The following is a 21,675-nucleotide window of genomic DNA, read 5'->3' on the forward strand; positions in this document are numbered from 1 at the left end:
GCCCTGTGCTCTTCACTGATGAAAGCAGGTTCACACTGAGCACATGAGCACATGTGACAGACGTGACAGAGTCTGGAACGCGTGGAGAACGTTCTGCTGCCTGCAACATCCTCCAGCATGACCGGTTTGGCGGTGGGTCAGTCATGGTGTGGGGTGGCATTTCTTTGTGGGGCCGACAGCCCTCCATGTGCTCGCCAGAGGTAGCCTGATGCCATTAGGTACCGAGATGAGATCCTCAGACCCTTGTGAGACCATTGCTGACACATGCACATTTGTGGCTGCTGGAGGTCATTTTGCAGGCTCTGGCAGTGCACCTCCTTGCACAAGGCGGAGGTAGCGGTCCTGCTGCTGGGTTGTTGCCCTCCTACGGCTCCTCCACGTCTCCTGCTGTACTGGCCCGTCTCCTGGTAGCGCCTCCATGCTCTGGACCTTACGCTGACAGACACAGCAAACCTTTTTGCCACAGCTCGCATTGATGTTCATCCTGGATGAACTGCACTACCTGAGCACTTTGTGTGGTTGTAGACTCCGTCTCATGCTACACTAGAGTGAAAGCACCGCCAGCATTCAAAAGTGACCAAAACATCAGCCAGGAAGCATAGGAACTGAGAAGTGGTCTGTGGTCACCACCTGCAGAACCATTCTTTATTGGGGGTGTCTTGTTAATTGCCTATAATTTCCACCTTTTGTCTATTCCATTTGCACAACAGCATGTGAAATTGATTGTCAATCAGTGTTGCTTCCTAAGTGGACAGTTTGATTTCACAGAAGTGTGATTGACTTGGAGTTACATTGTGTTGTTTAAGTGTTCCCTTTATTATTTTGAGCAGTGTATATATATATTACTCTGGGTCTTCCTTTCCTGTGGCGGTCGTCATGAGAGCTAGTTTCATCATAGCTCTCATTGATGGTTTTTGTGAAGATGGAGCCGGAGGGGATGGCTGCCGTTTCATTGGCTCTTATCCAACCATGTTATTTTGTTTGTTTTTCTGCGTATTTCGTAACTTGTTTTGTACATAATGTTGCTGCTACCGTCTGTTATGACCGAAAAGAGCTTCTGGACATCAGAACTGCGATTACTCACCTCAAATTGGACAAAGAGTTTTTCTTTAATGAGTCATACGGGAAGTATATACTCCAAACACCCGAACAGTCCCTCATCCCCGTCATTCACTGGAGAAGGAAACAGAGATTTCGCAGAAAGAGATCAGGGTGACTTGTGAGGATCAGGCGACGAGTGGCTAATCTGCCTTTGCCCTCCGTACTGCTAGCTGACGTTCAATCGCTGGAAAATAAATGGGACAAACTGAAACCACGTATATCCTACCAACGGGACATTTAAAAACTGTAATATCTTATGTTTCACCGAGTCGTGGCTGAACGACGATATTAATAACATACAGCTGTTGGGTTATACACTATCGGCAGGATAGAACAGCAGCCTCTGGTAAGACACGGGCGGGGGCCTATGCATATTTGTAAACAACTGGTGCACGATATCTAAGCAAGTCTCAAGGTTTTGCTCACCTAAGGTAGTGTGGTCTACACACTGGTTAAGGGCTTGTAAGTAAGCATTTCACTGTAAGGTCAGCTGTTGTATTCGGCACGTGACAAATAAAATTGGATTAGTTTTTTGCGACTGCTCTTGAAGAAATGTCAAAGTTCTTCAAATGTTCCGGATTGACTGACCTTCGTGTCTTAAAGTAATGATGGGTTGTCATTTCTCCTTGCTTATTTGAGCTGTTCTTGCCATAATATGGAATTGGTCTTTTACCAAGTAAGGCTATCTTCTGTATGCCACCTCTACCTTGTCACACACAACTGATTGTCTCAAACGCATTAAGAAGGAAAGAAATTCCACAAATGAACAAGGCACACCTGTTAATCGAAATGCATTCCAGGTGACTACCTCATGAAGCTGGTTGAGAGAATGCCAAGAGTGTGCAAAGCTGTCATCAAGGCAAAGGGTGGCTACTTTGAAGGATCACACTTATTTGGATACTACATGATTCCATATGTGTTATTTCATAGTTTTGTTGTCTTCACTACTATTCTACAATGTAGAAAATGGTAAAAGGAAAAAACCTTGAATGAGTAGTTCGGTCCAAATTTGGTTGGTACTGTGTGTGTATATAAGCTTTTGCTGGCTGCTCTGGTGACCTCAATGTAGAATAACATTTGATCATATCTACATGATTTGAAGAATAATTTCACATGCTTTATGTGCAGTAGGTGAAATCAGTAGAAAAGATGCACAATGTCATCCTATCATCAATTGTTACTGAGTAGTATCATAGTGTACTGCACTGGCCATACAGACAAGTAGAGGTCAACGTGCCCTGGTACTGTATGTTACAGGGCTGGTTAACCAAAACACAGCCCATCTACAGCAACAGTCTACAAAATACAGTTTCATTGTCATGAGATGCATGTCATGTATTTATCTATTTGAGAACAATTTCTCTTCTTCAGTCCAACCTGGTGGTGTGCAAGTCAGCAGTGCACTTCCAGGTGCTGCTGTTCTGTCCTCATTGTTTCACATCCTGTTGTTGAGTGAGAAAGCACAGGTTAGACATGACTTCCTCTTTCCACAAGTGGCTTCCTCAGCTACAGAGGACTAGCATTGTGGTTTGTCCTCTGTACAAAAGTACTTTGTTTTAGTTTCCACCGGTTGTTTGTTACATTAACATTTTACATACATGGTACTTTTAAACACAGTACGACATAACAGAAATATAGTTTTTTGACTTACACATTAAACATTATATTAGATGTGACAGATTGGGGGAGGAGTGGCCATATATGTAAAATCTAATTTCATGGCGTTCCAATCTCTAAATATTTCTGTTCCCAAGACATTTGAGCTCCTGGTTGTAGATGTATCCATAAACCAGTTAACACATGTATTTGTTGCTGGGATTTACTGCCCCCCCTGCTGCCATGGCGGGTGCGATTGGTGTTACATCTGATTGTTTTAAAGCCTTTTCTGTCCTCAGAGTTTGTCATTTTAGGGGATTTGATTTGGTTATCCCTGGCCTCAGATCAATTTAACCTCTTAAATGTAGATTTATGCATAAATAGACCTACCCAAAAGTAACTGCTATTCATGTGTAATTACATGATTCTGACGTGCCAAAACTTGGTGTATTTGGAAAAAAGACATCTGGGAGATTATGAGGAAATGATCCGAAGATGGATAGGAGTTAGTTCACAAGGTCAAGCACACACAAAATAACTCTTTCATTGACCAGATATAAGTGAATTATTGATGACTAGAGTTGGAAACACATCAGATGGCTTCCACAACATGTGAACAATATCACGAAAAAAAATGGAATTGATAGACCTAACAACTAGAAATGGGCAGATGTTTTAGTAGGTGGTGTCAGGTGGGGTCACGGGATGTTGCCAAGTGTCCCTAAACCTCTCCAAAGTGGCATATGTCTGCAAATTAGATAATTCCAGTGCTATTACATAAGTTTAAAAACACAATTTCTACCATATCAACCTTACTAAAACATTGTGGTGGTGTTATGGGGTAGGTAGCCCATGGTTAGAGCATTGGGCCTGTAACTAAAAGGTTGCTAGATTGAATCCCGAGCTGACAAGGTAAAAATCTGTCGTTCTGTCCCTGAACAAGGCAGTTAACCCACTGTTCCTGGGCCGTCATTGTAAATTAAGAATTTGTTCTTAACTGACTTGCCTAGTTAAATAAAGGTAAAATAAAAAATCCAGGGTACATTCAAGTGTCGTTTGTCAGAATGTGGTAATTGCACTGTTTTTGCACACTGGATGTGCCTAAAAGATATTGTTCACAAAATAAAATATGTTTCTACAACACCAACTTCTCTCAAAACATTGTGGTGGTGTCGGGGGACAGACAGGGGATATCCATGTGTTTTTTCAAACTCTCCAAAGTGCTTGGACGTTTTGCCTAGGCATATCCAATGTATTGGTTCCCTGTTTACAAAAAACATAAAAGCCATAAATACATACATACATACATACATACATACATACATACATACATACATACACTACCGTTCAAAAGTTTGGGGGTCACTTAGAAATGTCCTTGTTAAAATAACATCAAATTGATCAGAAGTACAGTGTAGACATTGTTAATGTTGGAAATGACTTCTAGCTGGGAACAGCAGATTTTTTTTTTAATGCAATATCTACATAGGTGTACAGAGGCCCATTATCAGCAACCATCACTCCTGTCTTCCAATGGCATGTTGTGTTAGCTAGTCCAAGTTTATCATTTTAAAAGGCTAATTGATCATTAGAAAATCCTTTTGCAATTATGTTAGCACAGCTGAAAACTGTTGTACTGATTTAAAGAAGCAATAAAACTGGCCTTTAGACTAGTTGAGTATCTGGAGCATCAGCATTTGTGGGTTCAATTACAGGCTCAAAATGTCCAGGAACTTAGGACTTTCTTCTGAAACTCGTCAGTCTATTCTTGATCTGAGAAATGAAGGCTATTCCATGCGAGAAATTGCCAAGAAACTGAAGATCTCGTACAACGCTGTGTACTACTCCCTTCACAGAACAGCGCAAACTGGCTCTAACCAGAATAGAAAGGAGTGGGAGGCCCCGGTGCACAACTGAGCAAGAGGACAAGTACATTAGAGCGTCGAGTTTGAGAAACAGACTCCTCACAAGTCGTCAACTGGCAGCTTCATTAAATAGTACCCGCAAAACACCAGTCTCAACYTCATCAGTGAAGAGGCAATTCCGGATGCTGGCCTTCGAGGCAGAGTTCCTCTGTCCAGTGTCTGTTTTCTTTTGCCCATCTTAATATWTWTTTWTTTTTATTGGCAAGTCTGAGATTTGGCTTTTTCTTTGCAACTCTGCCTAGAAGTCCCGGAGTCACCTCTTCACTGTTGACGTTGAGACTGGTGTTTTGCACTATATTTCTGATCAATTTGATGTTCTTTTAATAGACAAAAAATGTGCTTTTCTTTCAAAAACAAGGACATTTCTAAGTGATCCCAAAAAGTGTGTATGTGTGTGCGCGCGTGTATGCGCGTGCGTGCATACAAAAATGTCTTATCAAACACAAACTTGGTTACACACGTGTCCTTCACTAAAAAAGGTGCAAAAATAGAAACAAGCTGAACTATTTACAAATGGTGTTGGTTTTACGTCCCAGGTGTAGATTATTTAGATTTCACTTTCACCTCAGCTGGTGCATGTCGTGATTAGACTTTGAAGCAGTCCTTCTCTGCCAGGAAGCAAAAAGCAAACTGSCATTTCAGATAGGAGATATGCCATTCAACCCCTCCCCCAGTTCTTCCTTCTGTCTTTTGGCATGTGTGTTGGATAGTGGCGCTCACCTTGAGTGGTTGAGTGGGGGGTCTTGTGATTGTTGTGAGGTTGCTTTGGGCCCCCAATTCAGCCATATCCAACACCAGCTGCTCTTGGAAGGCCAACTGGGAGAGAGGGGTTTGACCTTTTGCTTTGGCCATCTGCTTGTGGAGAATGAAAACAAGATTTACTGTAGCAATGTCCACAAAGTGGTAAAAGTCTTATACCACTTCCTGATCTTGTGGAGGCTACTACCAGGTCCTATCTCAAGCATCAGATAGGTCGATACCTCCACATGCTTGCATTGTAGTCCTTCACAGAAACAGGAATTGGGCTTTTCACCCTCCTTGAGACATGGTTGTTGTTGAATGCCTCATGATGAGTGGTGAGTGGTTACTTCCCTAGTGTCCCTACATGTTGTGTAAAATAAACATTTTGACTCTCTGGGCTGGTGGTCAATAACGGTAGGTCACAGGCAGACAAATTAACATGCTCATGAGCTGTGGAGTCCCGGCTTTTGGTGTGTATCAACGTATTCCGTGTTTATTTTGTTTATGCTTCACAACGCTAACCGGAATGTAGGTAGCAGCCATCTTGAAATMAGGTCATTGGCTCGGCCTGCCCTTATACATTCGTTTGCCCATATATGCTAGTAAGTCACACTAAAGATTTTAAGGCACAGATCAATAGCCAAGATACTAAACTTTCTGCAGACACACTGCTTTTGCAGATAGGGGCTACCATTCTCATACCAGACTTTTATTCAATTCAATCTAATAGGGTCCCCAAATATTGTAGACAATTGAGAAACAGATATCTCGTTAAGAAAGCTAAATCAAGCTACTTTTTAAGCTCCATCTTTGGTCATCCTTCTAAATGTTGTAAAACAGTAAATGCACTGAACTGTACAAGTTCATCTTCTTCCCTGCCTAAGCAAGTTCTGTCTGACTCTGGCGTCATAACTGAGAAGAATGGGATAAGTTATGCTTTTAATCATCATTTCATCTTGGCAGGCATTTTATTTGAGTAAAACAGTGGTTTAATTGATCCMGGTCAGTCAATCAACAGCTTTTCTCGACGGTTAACCCATCAACTTCTAGTGAATCTTTTGTTTTCATTTCGACAATTTACTATCTGTGATGTGCTAGATGCCTTGCTTAAATCCACTGGGGCTGATATGCTGGATCCATTTTTTTCTGCAGCTCTCTGTCCCCCTGATTGCTGAATCATTAACCTATATTTTTATCCTGACAATTAGATCAGGTACTATCCTCAGGGTTTGGAAGGCAGCCCACGTACTCCCCTTTTCACAAAGGTGTTGACTCTTGTGACCTAAATAATTATTGGTCTATTTCTAAACATTCTTGCCTAGCTAAAATATTAGAATCCTATGTTTGAAATGTATTCTAAATGTACATCAGTCAGGTTTTAGACCAGGTGAATCTGTTAATGAATGTTGTGGCTGTTGAACAAGTTGAGGCGACTAAATAACTTGGTGTTAGATTGTAAACTGTCATGGTCAAAACATATATATTCAGTGGTTGTAAATATGGGGAAACACATCACTCCACAAAGCAAGTCCTGCAGGCTCTAGTTTTATTTTGATTATTGTCAAGTCATATGGTCAAGTGCAGCAAAGAAAAACCTAATTAAACTGCAGCTGGTCCTGCTCTTCATTGTAATCAGAGGGCTAATATTAATACTACCCATGCCAGTCTCTCTTGGTTTAGAGTTGAGGAGACTGACTGCGTCACTTCATGTTTTTATAAGAAACGTGTTGGAAATTCAATTGTTTGCGTTGTCATCTTACACACAGCACTAACACACACACACTTACCCCACCAGACATGCCACAAGGCGTCTTTTCACAGTCCCCAGGTCCAGAACAAGTTCAAGGAAACGTACAGTATTATACAGAGCCATGAGTGCATGGAAGTCCCTTCCATCTTATATAGAGCAAGTGAACAGCAAACCAGCAAACCTCACGGCACAACGCCTCTCCCCCATGTGACCTACTTGTTGTGTGTATGTACTGACATGTACAATGCATTTGGAAATTATTCAGACCCCTTGACCTCTTCCACATTTTGTTACGTTACAGCCTTATTCTAAAATTGATATAAAAAATTGCCCTGCACAGAATGCCCTATAATGACAAAGCAAAAACAAACAACATTTTTGCAAATGTATTAAAATTGAAAAATTGAAATCACACAGTCTTCTTGGATATGATGCTACAATCTTGGCACACCTGTATTTGGGGAGTTTCTCCCATTCTTCTCTGTACATTCTCTCAAGCTCTGTCAGGTTGGATGGGGAGTGTTGCTCCACAGCTCTTTTCAGGTCTCTCCAGAGATATTAGATCGGGTTCAAGTCCAGGCTCTTGCTGGGCCTGTTAAGGACATTCAGAGACTTGTCCGAAGCCACTCCTGTGTTGTCTTGGCTGTGTGCTTAGGGTTGTTGCCCTGTTGGAAGGTGAACCTTCACCCCAGCCTGATGCCTTGAGCGCTCTGAAGTAGGATCTCTCTGTACTTTGCTCCGTTAATCATTCTCTCGATCCTGACTAGTCTCCCAGTCCCTGCCAATGGGGAAAAACATCCCCACAGCATGTTGCTGCCACCACCATGCTTCACCGTAGGGATGGTGCCAGGTTTCCTCCAGATGTGACGCTTGGCATTCAGGCCAAAGAGTTCAATCTTGGTTTCATCAGACCACAGAATCTTGTTTCTCATGGTCTGAGAGTCCTTTAGATGCCTTTTGGCAAATTCCATGCAGYCTRTCGTGCCTTTTACTGAGGAGTGGCTTCCGTCTGACCACTCTACCTACCATAAAGGCCTGATTAGTGGAGTGCTGCAGAGATGGTTGTCCTTCTGGAAGTTTCTCCCATCTCCACAGAGGAACTCTGGAGCTCTGTCAGTGACCATCGGGTTCTTGGTCACCTCCCTGACCAAGCACCTTCTCCCCCGATTGCTCAGTTTGGCCAGCTCTAGGAATAGTCTTGGTGGTTCCAAGGAGGCCACTGTGTTCTTGGGGACCTTCAATGCTGCAGTAATGTTTTTGGTACCCTTCCCCACATCTGTGCCTCGACACAGTTCTGTCTCGGGGCTCTACGGACAATTCCTTCGACCTCATGGCTTGGTTTTTGCTCTGCCATGCACTGTCAACTGTTGGACCTTACATAGACAGGTGTGTGCCTTTCCAAATCATGTCTAATCAATTGAATTTACCACAAGTGGACTCCAATCAAGGTGTAGAAACATCTGATCAATGGAAACAGGATGCACCTGAGCTCAATTTTGAGTCTCATAGCAAAGGGTCTGAATACTTATGTAAATAAGGTATTTCTGTTTTTAAATATTGTTAAACTTGCAAACATTTCTAAAAACCTGTTTTTGCATTGTCATTATGGGGTATTGTGTGRAGATTGATGGGCAAAAAATATTTAAAACATTTTTCAATAAGGCTGTAATGTAACATGTGGACAAAGGGAAGGGGTCTGAATACTTTCCAAATGCACTGTATGTAATTCATCTGTAAAAGACACCTTGGTCTCAGTATTATCCCTGATTTAAAATAAAAGTGAAATACCCGGTATACATGATATGTAGTGTTTTTTTGGTGATAACTATGACAGATCATGAGCTTTAATCCCAGCCCTCAGCCACTCTCAGCCCATCCCACCTATCCCTGTAGACCACCCTCTCTTGATTTCCATTTTCCTCTGTACTACTTTAGCATTAAACTTTGCATCAYGTTACTCTTATCATCAAAGGCTAAATTATAATAGCATCAAATAATAATTTTGTAAATTCAGGTACCATTTTACTGAGGATTTACCTAGGATTAGGCAACCCATTTATTCCACAGAGCTACCCTTGTCTACCCTATCATTCTAATCAATAATTAATATTTGACCTGTTGTCTGTCTGCCCCCTCAGTGTGTCCTCCCGCAGGGCAGGGCAGTCCTCCAGTCCAGGAGGAGGACAGTGTTCAGTTCAGTAAGCTGTCCTACCTGGGCTGTACGTGGGTGAAGGCCCCTCGCAGCGAGCCTGAGGCCCTGAGAGCCATGACCACGCTGCGGGCAGAGAGTGCCATCCCAATTCCCATCACCCTCCATGTGCCCAATGTACCCGAGGGCTGCGTCAGGTCAGTCATATAGAGACTATACTATGTGAAGTGTGTGTGTGTGTGTGTGTGTGTGTGTGTGTGTGTGTGTGTGGTCACTGTGGGTAGAGTGTAGCAACTCTGTCATGTTCCACCTTTTGTGCTCAACATGTGTCAGATCAGTCATATATGCACCAATATACTGCACCACTGCAGTGTATATATGAATGTGTTCTATTTGTTGAGTTCTGGGGCATTTCTCCTGAAATAACATAGACCTAAACTAAAGCCTTCAAGAACATGTACTTGCAACTAGGCTTGGGTGGTATCCAGATTTTCATATCGTTATACCGTCCTTCTTTCATCCCAGGATTTATGGTATTACCGACATAGCACACAAGGGGCGCTAAAAATGCGAGGAAAGACTATTAGACCTCTTATTACAAGAATGCTAGTAAGATTTGCACCAACTAATAGTGAAACGTTAATGAGCGAAAACAAACACAACTAATTGCAAAGACAGGCAAATCCAAACATGGCTAGTAGCTACCAAATGTCATTTTCGGTGAGTGTGGACATTTACAAGCAAAAGTGAATGAGAGAAATTGTGCAAATAAACAAAGTTGTGATGCATGCTTTTCTGAAGGAAGAGTTTGTGTTCCTGGAACGGAGGGGAGAAGAACAGAAAAGAGGAAAAAACACTAGTAGGAAGCACAGTTGAAAAAAAGGCAACTGTACAGAACTCTTCCAGAGCTTTTTGACTGCTAGCAGAAAGCCATTATAAGATATCTGAGGGCAAACATTTAGTAGTGAATTGCAAACAAGTTTAACTTTATCACCTCATGTGCGCTGCACAACAGAGACTCACCGACAGATATTGAYCGCTATGGACTCGCCAGCTCCTGCTTTCTCCCATTGTGTTATTTACAAACAAACATGTGACTGGCTCCACTGTTCTGAGGAACTACGGTAAGCTTCATAATGGAAAATAATAAAAAATGTAACCTTTTTATTTAACTAGCCAAGTCTGTTAAGAACAAATTCTTTCTTACAATGACTGCCTTCCCCGGCCAAACGCTGGGCCAATTGTGCGCCGCCCTATGGGACTCCCAATCATGCAGCCTGGATTCGAACCAGGGACTGCAGTGATGCCTCTTGCACTGAGATGCAATGCCTTAGACCGCTGCGCCACTCGGGAGCCCCAAAAATCTCCTAACGTATTGCACAAGTTGACTGCAGGTATTAACTTAAGTAGCCACAAATATTCAAATATATATATATAAAAAATCTATTTATTAATATATATATTTCCCCCCCCCACAATTTTGTGATATCCAATTGATAGTTAGTCTTGTCCCATCGCTGCAACTCCTGTACGGACTCGGGAGAGGCGAAGGTCGAGAGCCATGCGTCCTCCGAAACACGACCCTGCCAAGCCGCACTGCTTCTTGACACACTGCTCGTTTAACCCGGAAGCCAGCAGCACCAATGTGTTGGAGGAAACACCGTACAACTGGAGATCGAAGTCAGCTTGCCTCCTCATGGGTCTTCCGGTCACGGCCGTCAGTGACACAGCCATGGAACAAACCAGAGCTGTAGTGACGCCTCAAGCACTGCGATGAAGTGCCTTAGACCGCTGCGCCACTCGGTAGGCCCCCCCAAAATAGTTTTGGCGGTATTGAAAACCCATCCGTGGCTTTTTCCAAATATCCTGGGGTACGGTATATACAGTATACTGCCCAAGCCTACTTGGAACATGTACTTGCTATTGTGTGTATGACTCCTGTCCAAGTATATGCAATAAGTAGGCCAAACCTTTACTCATTTGAAATATTGCACCTACAACCAGATTGTCTTAATTGAAGCAAAATACTGAATAGGCGCTTCCTGGCAGTTTCGTTTAGACGTGAGCAACTGCTCTGGTTAAAGCATTTTGAGGAATATTTAAACATGGACCCAACCACCACACAAGCCTGTAGTTAACCATGGGAAAAAAGATAGATGACCACATGAACTATGAAAAGAAACTTGAATGTGTACAGTAATGGATATTTCTCTAAACGTAATCTTTCAGGTTTACAGAAAGAGGAAATTAAATAATGAACCATGTGGTTATGAAATCCCTTATTGCGTTTGCCAGATGAGAAGCTCACACGTCGTTTGTGGGAAATAACATGAATGATTACAACAGAGGAAATTAGTGGAGCGTGTCGATGCGCCCTAAGATAGTTGAATTAAAAACACTTAACGTCGGGCCTCCTGAGTGGCGCAGCGGTCTAGGGCATTGCATCGCAATGCTAGAGGCGTCACTACAGACCCGGGTTCGATCCCAGGCTGTGTCGCAGCAGGGCCGAGACCCATAAGGCGGCCCACAATTGGCCCAGCGTCGTCCAGGTTAGGGGAGGGTTTGGCRGGCCGGGATGCCCTTGTCCCGGCTCTCGACCGCCGCTTCTCCCGAGTCCTTACAGGAGTTGCAGCCATGGGACAGGACTGTAACCACCAATTGGGGAGAAAAAGGGGTAAAAAGTACATAAAAAAATAAATAATACACTAACGTCAACTTGTATGAGTCTTAGGGGCCTAGGCCTAACTAAACAACTTCTAACTCCTACCGTACACACTTATGGAGAGCTCAGAGATTTGGATTGTTCAAAAAACATTCTTATGTGGGGACTATCCCAGATAAAGAAAAGCAGTAGCACTCAGATCATTGCCAAAATGTCAACCAATTGTATGTCCCTGTAATGTCACTATATTAAGCACAATCCTTTTTCTAAGATCTATAGTTACGATTTGTTGTTGCAAGGCACATTTCAATAGGATTTGCCAGGCTTAATGACTTGAAGTCGTCTCCCCTGCCTCAGGATCGTGGACCAGGCATCGGGCACGGAGATCGCTTCTTTCCCTATCTACAAGGTGCTGTTCTGCTCCCGGGGTCGCGAGGGCTCCATGGAGAGCGACTGCTTCTCCTTCACTGAGAGCTACCGTAGCTCTGAGGATTTTCAGATCCACGTCTTCTCCTGCCATATCAAGGAAGCTGTGAGTCACTATTCTATTTATTGTCTGGATAATCATTATTGGCACAGGGAGCAATATACAGTAATGGTGTAAACATACACTTGATTTGGAGGTAGTCAAGATGGCGACTATGAGGTAGTCAGGTGAAGGTGATCCGTTTGGCATTCCGTTTCTTTACTAAAATATGCCTCTTAATAAGGAAAGKACTCGACTCTAAAGTTAAGAAATAACTGAAACATTATGTATGCAACTACATGTTATGGCAAATACTAGATCGAGAAATAAAGACAAACAAACACCGCGATAAACACAGTGAAACAASGCGACCATGGACCAAGTAGCTGACGACTCGACTAGTGAGTTTGGAGACACTACTAACAGAAATTCACTGGCAATGAGACACTGTCTAATGCAGATGAAGAAAATATCCAACGATGGGTCATAAATCTATAATGACGATGCAAACTTCTTTGAAAACATTTAGAATAATCAAATGAGTCTCCCAAGATACAAATAACTCTATTAGAATGGTACAGGACTACAATACAGTTTTAAGTATGTCAGTGGACCGTGACGGCAATCATACTACCAACTATCACTGTCTGGCGCTCAGAAATAACGAATACTATGGACACGTTGGAATTGACTAATATTTGGAGGCTTAAAAACCTGGATCTCGTAAAATATACTTAATCAAGCTAATGGGATTGATTATTTTCTGGTATCCGTTTCTATTGTGCCAAAAGTGGGGGAAAAAATAGGTCAAACTTAGGTGATCTGAAAAACCACGATCAGTCAATGGGAAATATCATTATACTCTTGGGTAAAGTTTTTTTAGGGCAATATCAGTAGAAGTGTTACAAATAGGGAGGTTCAGGACCCTCGTAAAACATAGGGTGGGTTGCACCAACATGGATTAACTCTTAAACTGGGTTAAATCAAGGTTTATCTATTAATTTTGTTGTACCAAATTTTTTACCTAGTTTTAAATTAATCCTAGTTCAATTAAATCCTTCCTCTAATCTAAGTTTAGTTTTCACTTTAAATCTAGATACATTTTAAGCCTGTTGTTCAATTATTATTATTATTATTTTTTAATATATGGTGGGTTGCACCACCATGGTTTAAATTAAACTAGGATTAGCGCCAGTCTAGGTTTTGTAAAGCTGGGTTAATAATTAATCAGATGTTGCACCACTTAATCATAAATTTACTTATCCAGATTTAAAATGAACGGTTTTAAACTACGATTAGTGACATGTTTCGTGAGTTGAAAACGAAGTAGCTAGCCTACTTGACAATTGAAGCCACGAAGTTGCTGTTCCTTGATTAAATAAATACAATGTAACGTGAGAACTACTGCAACTCCATCATGAAAGGTTCTCATGGGTTGGCAGATTTGAAATAAAATCCGTTATTTGCCAGTACTAGACAGAAAACYAATTAGTTAGCTACTGTAGCTAGCTAGTTTATAAACCAAGCTAGCTAGCGTACAATATTATTATTGTTGTCATTACTTAARGTTATTTAGCTGTTTTTTGTTTGTCCGCTTGCCACCTGATCATGGCACATCAAAGAAGTTCACATTTCTCCACTTGTGAAAAAAAACGATTGTCGGAGCTGATGGAGGAATTTAGTAATGTACTGGAGGATATCGAGACAGACAACACGACTGTCAAAAGGCAGGAAGACACCTGGGCCATTTTATGCGACTAATGGATCAACACGGATTCAAGAGAAGAGGGATCAAAATGGGATGAAAGCGTGCTGTAATTTTTTAAAAGCGAAAGCCAAAAAGGATGAGGCAGAGGAGAGGCGGGGGCTATTTCAGACCGGAGCTGGCGGGGGGCCTCTGTCCAAGGGAATTGATCCTATCACCCAGAAGATATACAAGATGATTCCTCACCAGTTTGCTCCTCTCCATAACCCCTATGACGACGACGGACAACTTGACCCACCAATATTTAGTAAACATAAATAACTGGTAAATATCAATATTTATAATGCACGTTAAAACAAAGGTTAATGCTACTTCACTACAATGRTACTGTTATCAGGCCTGTTACAGCATGTTGTATAACATCATCATGAACTCCAATTCAATTGTTGTACAAAATGGGCACATAAATAGCCTACTAATAATGAGTTAATCATAAAACTCAACAGGATTAAACTTGTCTCTAATTATTCTCTGAGGAACTCTCCACAGTAGATATGCTGCCATTTTTTCAGTTAAACTACCTCAAGTGGCAGTTTAGAATTAATCTCCACAATCTTAAGTTTTTATTTTATTTTTTATTTTTTATTCATTGAGCAACAGGCTTAAAATTAATCTAGGTTTGAAGTGAAAACTAAATTTAGATTAGAGGAAGGATTTAATTAAACTAGGTTTAACATTTGGTGCAACAAGATGAATAGATAAACCTTGATTTAACCCAGTTTAAGAGTTAATCCATGTTGGTGCAACCCACCCATAAATTTAGATTAATTCTAAACTACCACTTGGGGTGGTTTAACTGATAGAATGGCAGCATATCTACTGTGGAGAGACCAAAACAAGTTCCTCAGAGAATAATTAGAGACCGGTTGAATCCTTTTGAGTGTTATCATAATTAACTCGTGCCCATGTTGTACAACAATTGAATTGGAGTTCATGATAGAAAGAGGAGGAAGGGAAGCGCTACTAAGGTACACAATAGTAAATTGTGAAAATTCAACTCCAAGCTAGAAGTATCAGAACGCCTAGATCCTTTCTAGGCATTCTGATACTTCTAGCTTGGAGTTGATTTTTTTGATAACATAGCTACAGTATTTCACTTTTTAATGTGTATAGTATTGCTTACTAGGTGTGTCCAATCAATTTTGTAATCACTCCCTCTTCAAATTAGGGCTAATCGAAAAAGCTGTTCAAAAGAGGACATTGTATTATTTCTTTGTACTCCCTGACGAAGGCCATGCAGCCGAAACGCGTCGGATTTTTTAACTTTGTTTCTATTGAACATGCCATACAAATCAAGGCATTTTAATTAATTATATGAAGAGTGCCTTGGTGATCCTTTTCTTTTTGTAGTTCATGATATGCCCAGCCTTGGTACGAATGATGTTATACAACATGCTGTAACAGGCCTGATAACAGTAACATTGTAGTGAAGTAGCATTAACCTTTGTTTTAACGTGCATTATAGGTATTGATATTTACCAGTTATTTATGTTTATTAAATATTGGTGGGTCAAGTTGTCCGTCGTCGTCATAGGGGTTATGGAGAGGAGCAAACTGCTGAGGAATCATCTTGTATATCTTCTGGGTGATAGGATCAATTCCCTTGGACAGAGGCCCCCCGCCAGCTCCGGTCTGAAATAGCCCCTGCCTCTCCTCTGCCTCATCCTTTTTGGCTTTCGCTTTAAAAAAATTCCAGCACGCATTCATCCGATTTGAGTCCCTCRTCTCTTTAATCCGTGTTGATCCATTACATTTGTCGCATAAAATGGCCCAGGTGTCTTCCTGCCTTTTGACCGTCGTGTTGTCTGTCTCGTTATCCTCCAGTACCATTACTAAATTCCTCCATCAGCTCCGACAATCGTTTTTTTTTCATAAGTGGAGAAATGTGAACTTCTTTGACGTGCCATGATCAGGTGGCAAGCGGACAAACAAAAAACGGCTAAATAACGTTCAGTAATGACAATAATAAATAATATTGTACGCTAGCTAGCTTGGTTTATAAACTAGCTAACTAATTCGTTTTCTGTCTAGTACTGGCAAATAACGGKTTTGATTTCAAATCAGCCAACCCATGAGAACCTTTCACGATGGAGTTGCAGTAGTTCTCACGTTACATTGTATTTATTTAATCAAGGAACAGCAACTTTGTGGCCTCATTTGACAAGTAGGCTAGCTACTTCGTTTTCAACTCACGAAATACCTCATATTGGTGTAACGTGTCACTAATCATAGTTTAAAACCGTTAGTCATAGAAGGAAATAGCAAAATGGCATTTATGCTGGGAAAGATTGGTTAAACTGTGGACATCGGAGGGTTGGAGTTAAGAGTGAATGGTGCGTTGGCCGCTGTGGGTGAAATTCCAGCACTTGAAGACAGAGGCAATATGTATAATTATTTAACTACAGGTACCGTAGATGTGAGCGAAATACTGTAGATGTAAGTATAAGTATTGTTGTCGGTTAGTTTACTTCAAGTAGGGTAGGGGGAAAAGTATAGAAGGAATAAAAAAAACGATAATTAATAATCAAGGGGGATTAGAAATGATACAATCAATTGAAATTGATAGAACATACAATCTGCAATATTAAAGCTGATCTACCATACACTTGATTTTATTTGAATGAATCAAGGATCAATCGTCTGTCTTTCTACCAGCCTTTAAAGTACTGGTAGATAGCCAGGGTACGGTGCTATAAGACTAGAGTGTGAGTGAAGAGCTTGAGTGAAAAGACAACCTTCCATTCTAACGAACTATAAAGTACAGTTCTGTTTTCTCTTTTCCCCTCCTCTCCCTCTCTTCCTACAGGTGAGCCGGATACTGTACAGTTTCTCCACAGCGTTCCGCCGCTCCTCCAAGCCAGCCCCTGACGTGAGGGACTCGGCCCTGCCCCTCTCCCCCGACAGTGACCTCTTCAGCTTCACAGTCTCACTGGAGGTGCGGGAGGACGACAGCAAGGGAAACTATAGGTCAGCATGAAGCCACTAAACACGCTTACACACACACTCACTTATGCATGCTATGGGGTGAAAGCACTCACTCACACTCTCTCACTCACTCACTCATTCACTCACTTTAACAGACCTTTAAGCCAACAACTTACTTTTTGTGTCTGTCCTACTTCATCTGCCCCCATTCTCCTCTCCTCAGCCCAGTTCCCAAGGACCGGGACAAGTTCTACTTCAAGCTGCGGCAGGGCGTGCAGAAGAAGGTGGTGGTCACGGTCCAGCAGATGAGCAACCAAGAGCTGGGCATTGAGAGGTGAGGGGCTGCTGCCTCCTTGATCCTTCTGTAAGGCCTTCTGAGCTGCATACACTAGACAGCACCACTGTCCTATACTGTAGCATGCTGTTCTTGTTATGCACAAGAACACACAACCCCTCTGGGTCATATTGGTAAGTACAAGAGGGAGACCGTGGTAAAGCTTGACTTAAGGAAATATTATACAATAGGCCCAACATTTTTGGGGGTGTGATTTTAGCTTGAATGTCTTTTTCATGCTGAGTCATTGGAAATGAAACAATGAAGATAAGATCAGCAAACACATAGTCATTCGAGAATTGAGCAGCGAAGAACCGGAAGAGCGAGTGTATTCATTTCACCCTATGCTAGTCTAGGATAAAGTCATTGTGATGTGAGTATGTTTACAGTTTTAGACTGCAGCAGTTTAGCTTTCTTGATTGACATGAAGGAAGCTGTTACTGTTCGGTCTGTTTTGTGTCTTCTGAAAGGCATTTAATGACTTAGTTACAGTTCATTTGTAAAGTATTCAGACCCCTTGACTTTTTCCACATTTTGTTACATTACAGCCTTATTCTGAAATGGATTAAATTGCTTTTTTCCCCTCCTCAATCTACACACAATACCCKATAATGACAAAGTAAAAACAGTTTTTTAGACATTTTTGCTAATGTATTACAAATCATAAAAAAACTCACATTCACCTCTCACTGTATTTAGCAGAGGTTCTTATCCAGAGTGACTTACAGTAGTGAGTGCATACATTTTTGTAAATTTTCGTACTGGTCCCCCGTGGGAATCTAACCCACAARCGTGGCGTTGTGTGCTCTACTAACTGAGCCACACGGGACCAGGCAGACGCTTTACATCTTATTTTTAGTTTCAACCGTCTTTTTTATGTTCATATCTCCTTTAAGCAGTGACGGTGTGTCATGCTGCCTACTCGTTTTGCCCAAGTAGCTTACCTAAACAAAAATTTTGTGTGTGTGTTGATGTCAAGTCAGTTGCTATAAATCACATTTAATTTGTCACACGCTTCATAAAGAACGTGTAAAACTAACCGTGGAATGCTTACTAATGGGCCCTTCCCAGTAATGCAGAGAGAAAGAGAAATAGTAGAAAAATTTAACAATGAGAATTGATTACTTGGCTTTATACACAAGTCGATGTGCAGGGGTACGAGGTAATTGAGGTAGATATGTACACTGAACAAAAATATAAAGGCAATATGTAAATGTTTGTTTCATGAGCTGAAATTAAAGATCCCAGAAATGTTCCATACGCACAAAAAGCTTATTTCTCTCAAATATTGTGCACAAATTTATTTACATCCCTTTTAGTGAGCATTTCWTTGCCAGGATAATCCATCCACCTGACAGGTGTGGCATATCAGGAGGCTGATTAAACAGCATGAGCATTACACAGGTGCACCTTGTGCTAGGGACAATAAAAGGCCACTCTAAAATGTGCAGTTTTGTCACACAACACAATGCCACAGAGTGCGCAGTTGGCATGCTGACTGCAGGAATGTCCACCAGAGCTGTTGCCAGAGAATTTGATGTTAATTTCACTACCATAAGCCGCTTCCAACGTTGTTTTAGAGAATTTGGCAGAATGTCTAACTGGCCTCACAACCGCAGACCACGTGTATGTCATCGTGTGGGGGAGCGGTTTGCGGATGTCAACGTTGTGAACAGAGTGCCCCATGGTGGTGGTGGGATTATGGTATGGGCAGACATAAGCTATGGACAACGAACACAATTGAATTTTATCGATGGCAATTTGAACGCACAGAAATACCGTAACTAGATCTTGAGGCCCTTTTTATATATATATATATATATATATATATTTTTTTTACTATCTGTGACCAACAGATGCATTTCTGTATTCCCAGTCATGTGAAATCCATCAATTAGAGCCTAATGAGTTGATTTCAATTGACTGACTACCTCATATGAACTGGAAATCTTTGAAATGGTTGCATTTTAGTTCAGTATACATGTAAGTAGGAATAYAGTGACTAGGCAAAATGATAGACAAATAACAGTAACAGCAGTGCATGTAATGAGACAAATGCAGATAGTTAGTTAACTTCTTACGGCTGAAATCCCGTTAACGGGATCGATATGACAACAGCCAGTGAAAGTGCAGGGCGCCATATTCAAACAACAGATATCTCATAATTATAATTACCGTACTCAAACATACAAGTATTATACACCATTTTAAAGATAAACTTGTTGTTATCCCACCACAGTGTCCGATTTCAAAAAGGCTTTACGACGAAAGCATACCATTGCAATTATGTTAGGTCAGCACCTAGTCACAGAAAAACACAGCCATTTTTCCAGCCAAAGAGAGGAGTCACAAAAAGCAGAAATAGAGAAAATTAATCACTAACCTTTGATGATCTTTATCAGATGACACTCATAGYACTTCATGTTATGTTTTGTTCGATAAAGTTCATATTTATGTCCAAAAATCTCAGTTTACATTGGTGCGTTATGTTCAGTAATGTTTTGCTTCCAAAACATCCGGTGATTTTGCAGAGAGCCACATCAATTTAAAGAAATACTCATAATAAACATTGATAAAAGATACAAGTGTTATGCATGGAATTATAGATATACTTCTCCTTAATGCAACCGCTGTGTCAGATTTAAATAAAGCTTTACGGAAATGCACACCATGCAATAATCTGAGTACAGCGCTCAGAGACCAAAACAAGCCATACAGATACCCGCCATGTTGTGGAGTCAACAGAAGTCAGAAATAGCATTATAAATATTCACTTACCTTTGATGATCTTCATCAGAATGCACTCCCAGGAATCCCAGTTCCACAATAAATGTTTGTTCGATAAAGTCCATAATTTATGTCCAAATACCTCCTTTTTGTTCGCGCMTTTAGTTCACAAATCCAAATTCACGAAGCGCAGGCCAGACGAAAAGTCAAAAAGTTCCATTACAGTTCGTAGAAACATYTCAAACGATATATAGAATCAATCTTTAGGATGTTTTTATCATAAATCTTCAATAATGTTTAAACCGGAGAATTCCTTTGTCTTTAGAAAGGAAAAGGAATGCAGCTACCTCTCACGGGCGCGCACCTGACTGAGCTCATGGTATTCTGCCAGACCTCTTAGTCAGTCAGCTCTTATTCTCTCCCCCTTCACAGTAGAAGCCTGAAACAAGGTTCTAAAGACTGTTGACATCTAGTGGACGCCGTAGGAAGTGCAATATGACCCCATAGACACTGTATATTGGATAGGCAAAGACTTGAAAACCTACAAACCTCAGATTTCCCACTTCCTGGTTTGATTTTTTCTCATGTTTTTGCCTGCCATATGAGTTCTGTTATACCCACAGACATCATTCAAACAGTTTTAGAAACGTCAGATTGTTTTCTATCCAAATCTACTAATATGCATATCTTAGCTTCTGGGTCTGAGTAGCAGGCAGTTTACTCTGGGCACCTTATTCATCCAAGCTACTCAATACTGCCCCCAGCCATAAGAAGTTAATCAATAGCTACTGACTAACTATTTAGCAGTCCTATGGCTTGGGGGTAGAAGCTGTTCGGGGTCCTGTTGGTTCCAGACTTAGTGCATCAGTATGGCTTGCCATGTGGTAGCTGAGAGAACAGTCTAGTCTGACTTGGGTGGCTGGAGTGTTTGAAAATTTTTCGGGCCTTCCTCTGACACCGCCTGGTATAGAGGTCCTGGATTGCAGTGATGTACTGGGCCGTACGCACTACCCTGTGTAGTGCCTTGCGTCGGATGCCAAGCAGATGCCTTACCAAGCGGGTGGTGCAGCCAGTCATGATGCGCTCAATGGTGTAGCTGRAGAACTTCCTGAGGTTCTGAGGGCCCATGACAAATCTTTTCAGCCTCCTGAGGGGGAAGAGGCGTTGTTGTGTCCTCTTCACGTATGTGTTGGTGTGTATGGACCATGATAACTCCTTAGTGATGTGGACACCAAGTAACTTGAAGCTCTCGACCTGCTCTACTATGGCCCTGTCGACGTGGCTGGAGGCGTGCTCGGCCCTCCGTTTCCTGTAGTCCACGATCAGCTCCTTTGTCTTGCTGACGTTGAGGGAGAGGTTCCTATCCTGGCACCACACTGCCAGGTCTCTGACGACCTCCCTGTAGGCTGTCTCATCATCTTCGTGAAACGTAATGATGGTGTTGGAGTCGTGCACGGCCATGCAGTCGTGGGTGAACAGGGAGTACAGGAGGGGACTAGYCACGCTCCCATGAGGGGCGCCCGTGTTGAGGGTC

The 21,675-nt window shown here is 41.7% G+C and overlaps 1 protein-coding gene across 1 annotated transcript in view; it reads left to right on the plus strand.

Moving 5' to 3' along the window:
- The window catches only part of LOC111975913 (rab GTPase-activating protein 1-like), a 179,181-nt gene that overhangs the window by 11,263 nt on the left and 146,243 nt on the right, over window positions 1-21,675 (plus strand). Inside the window, 4 exon segments of the mRNA XM_070447710.1 lie at window positions 9,252-9,459; window positions 12,282-12,456; window positions 16,962-17,122; window positions 17,304-17,414. Of these exon segments, the coding sequence (XP_070303811.1) occupies window positions 9,252-9,459; window positions 12,282-12,456; window positions 16,962-17,122; window positions 17,304-17,414 (655 nt within the window).

Source organism: Salvelinus sp. IW2-2015, linkage group LG16 (genome assembly GCF_002910315.2).
Source record: "Salvelinus sp. IW2-2015 linkage group LG16, ASM291031v2, whole genome shotgun sequence".
Lineage (NCBI taxonomy): Eukaryota > Metazoa > Chordata > Actinopteri > Salmoniformes > Salmonidae > Salvelinus > Salvelinus sp. IW2-2015.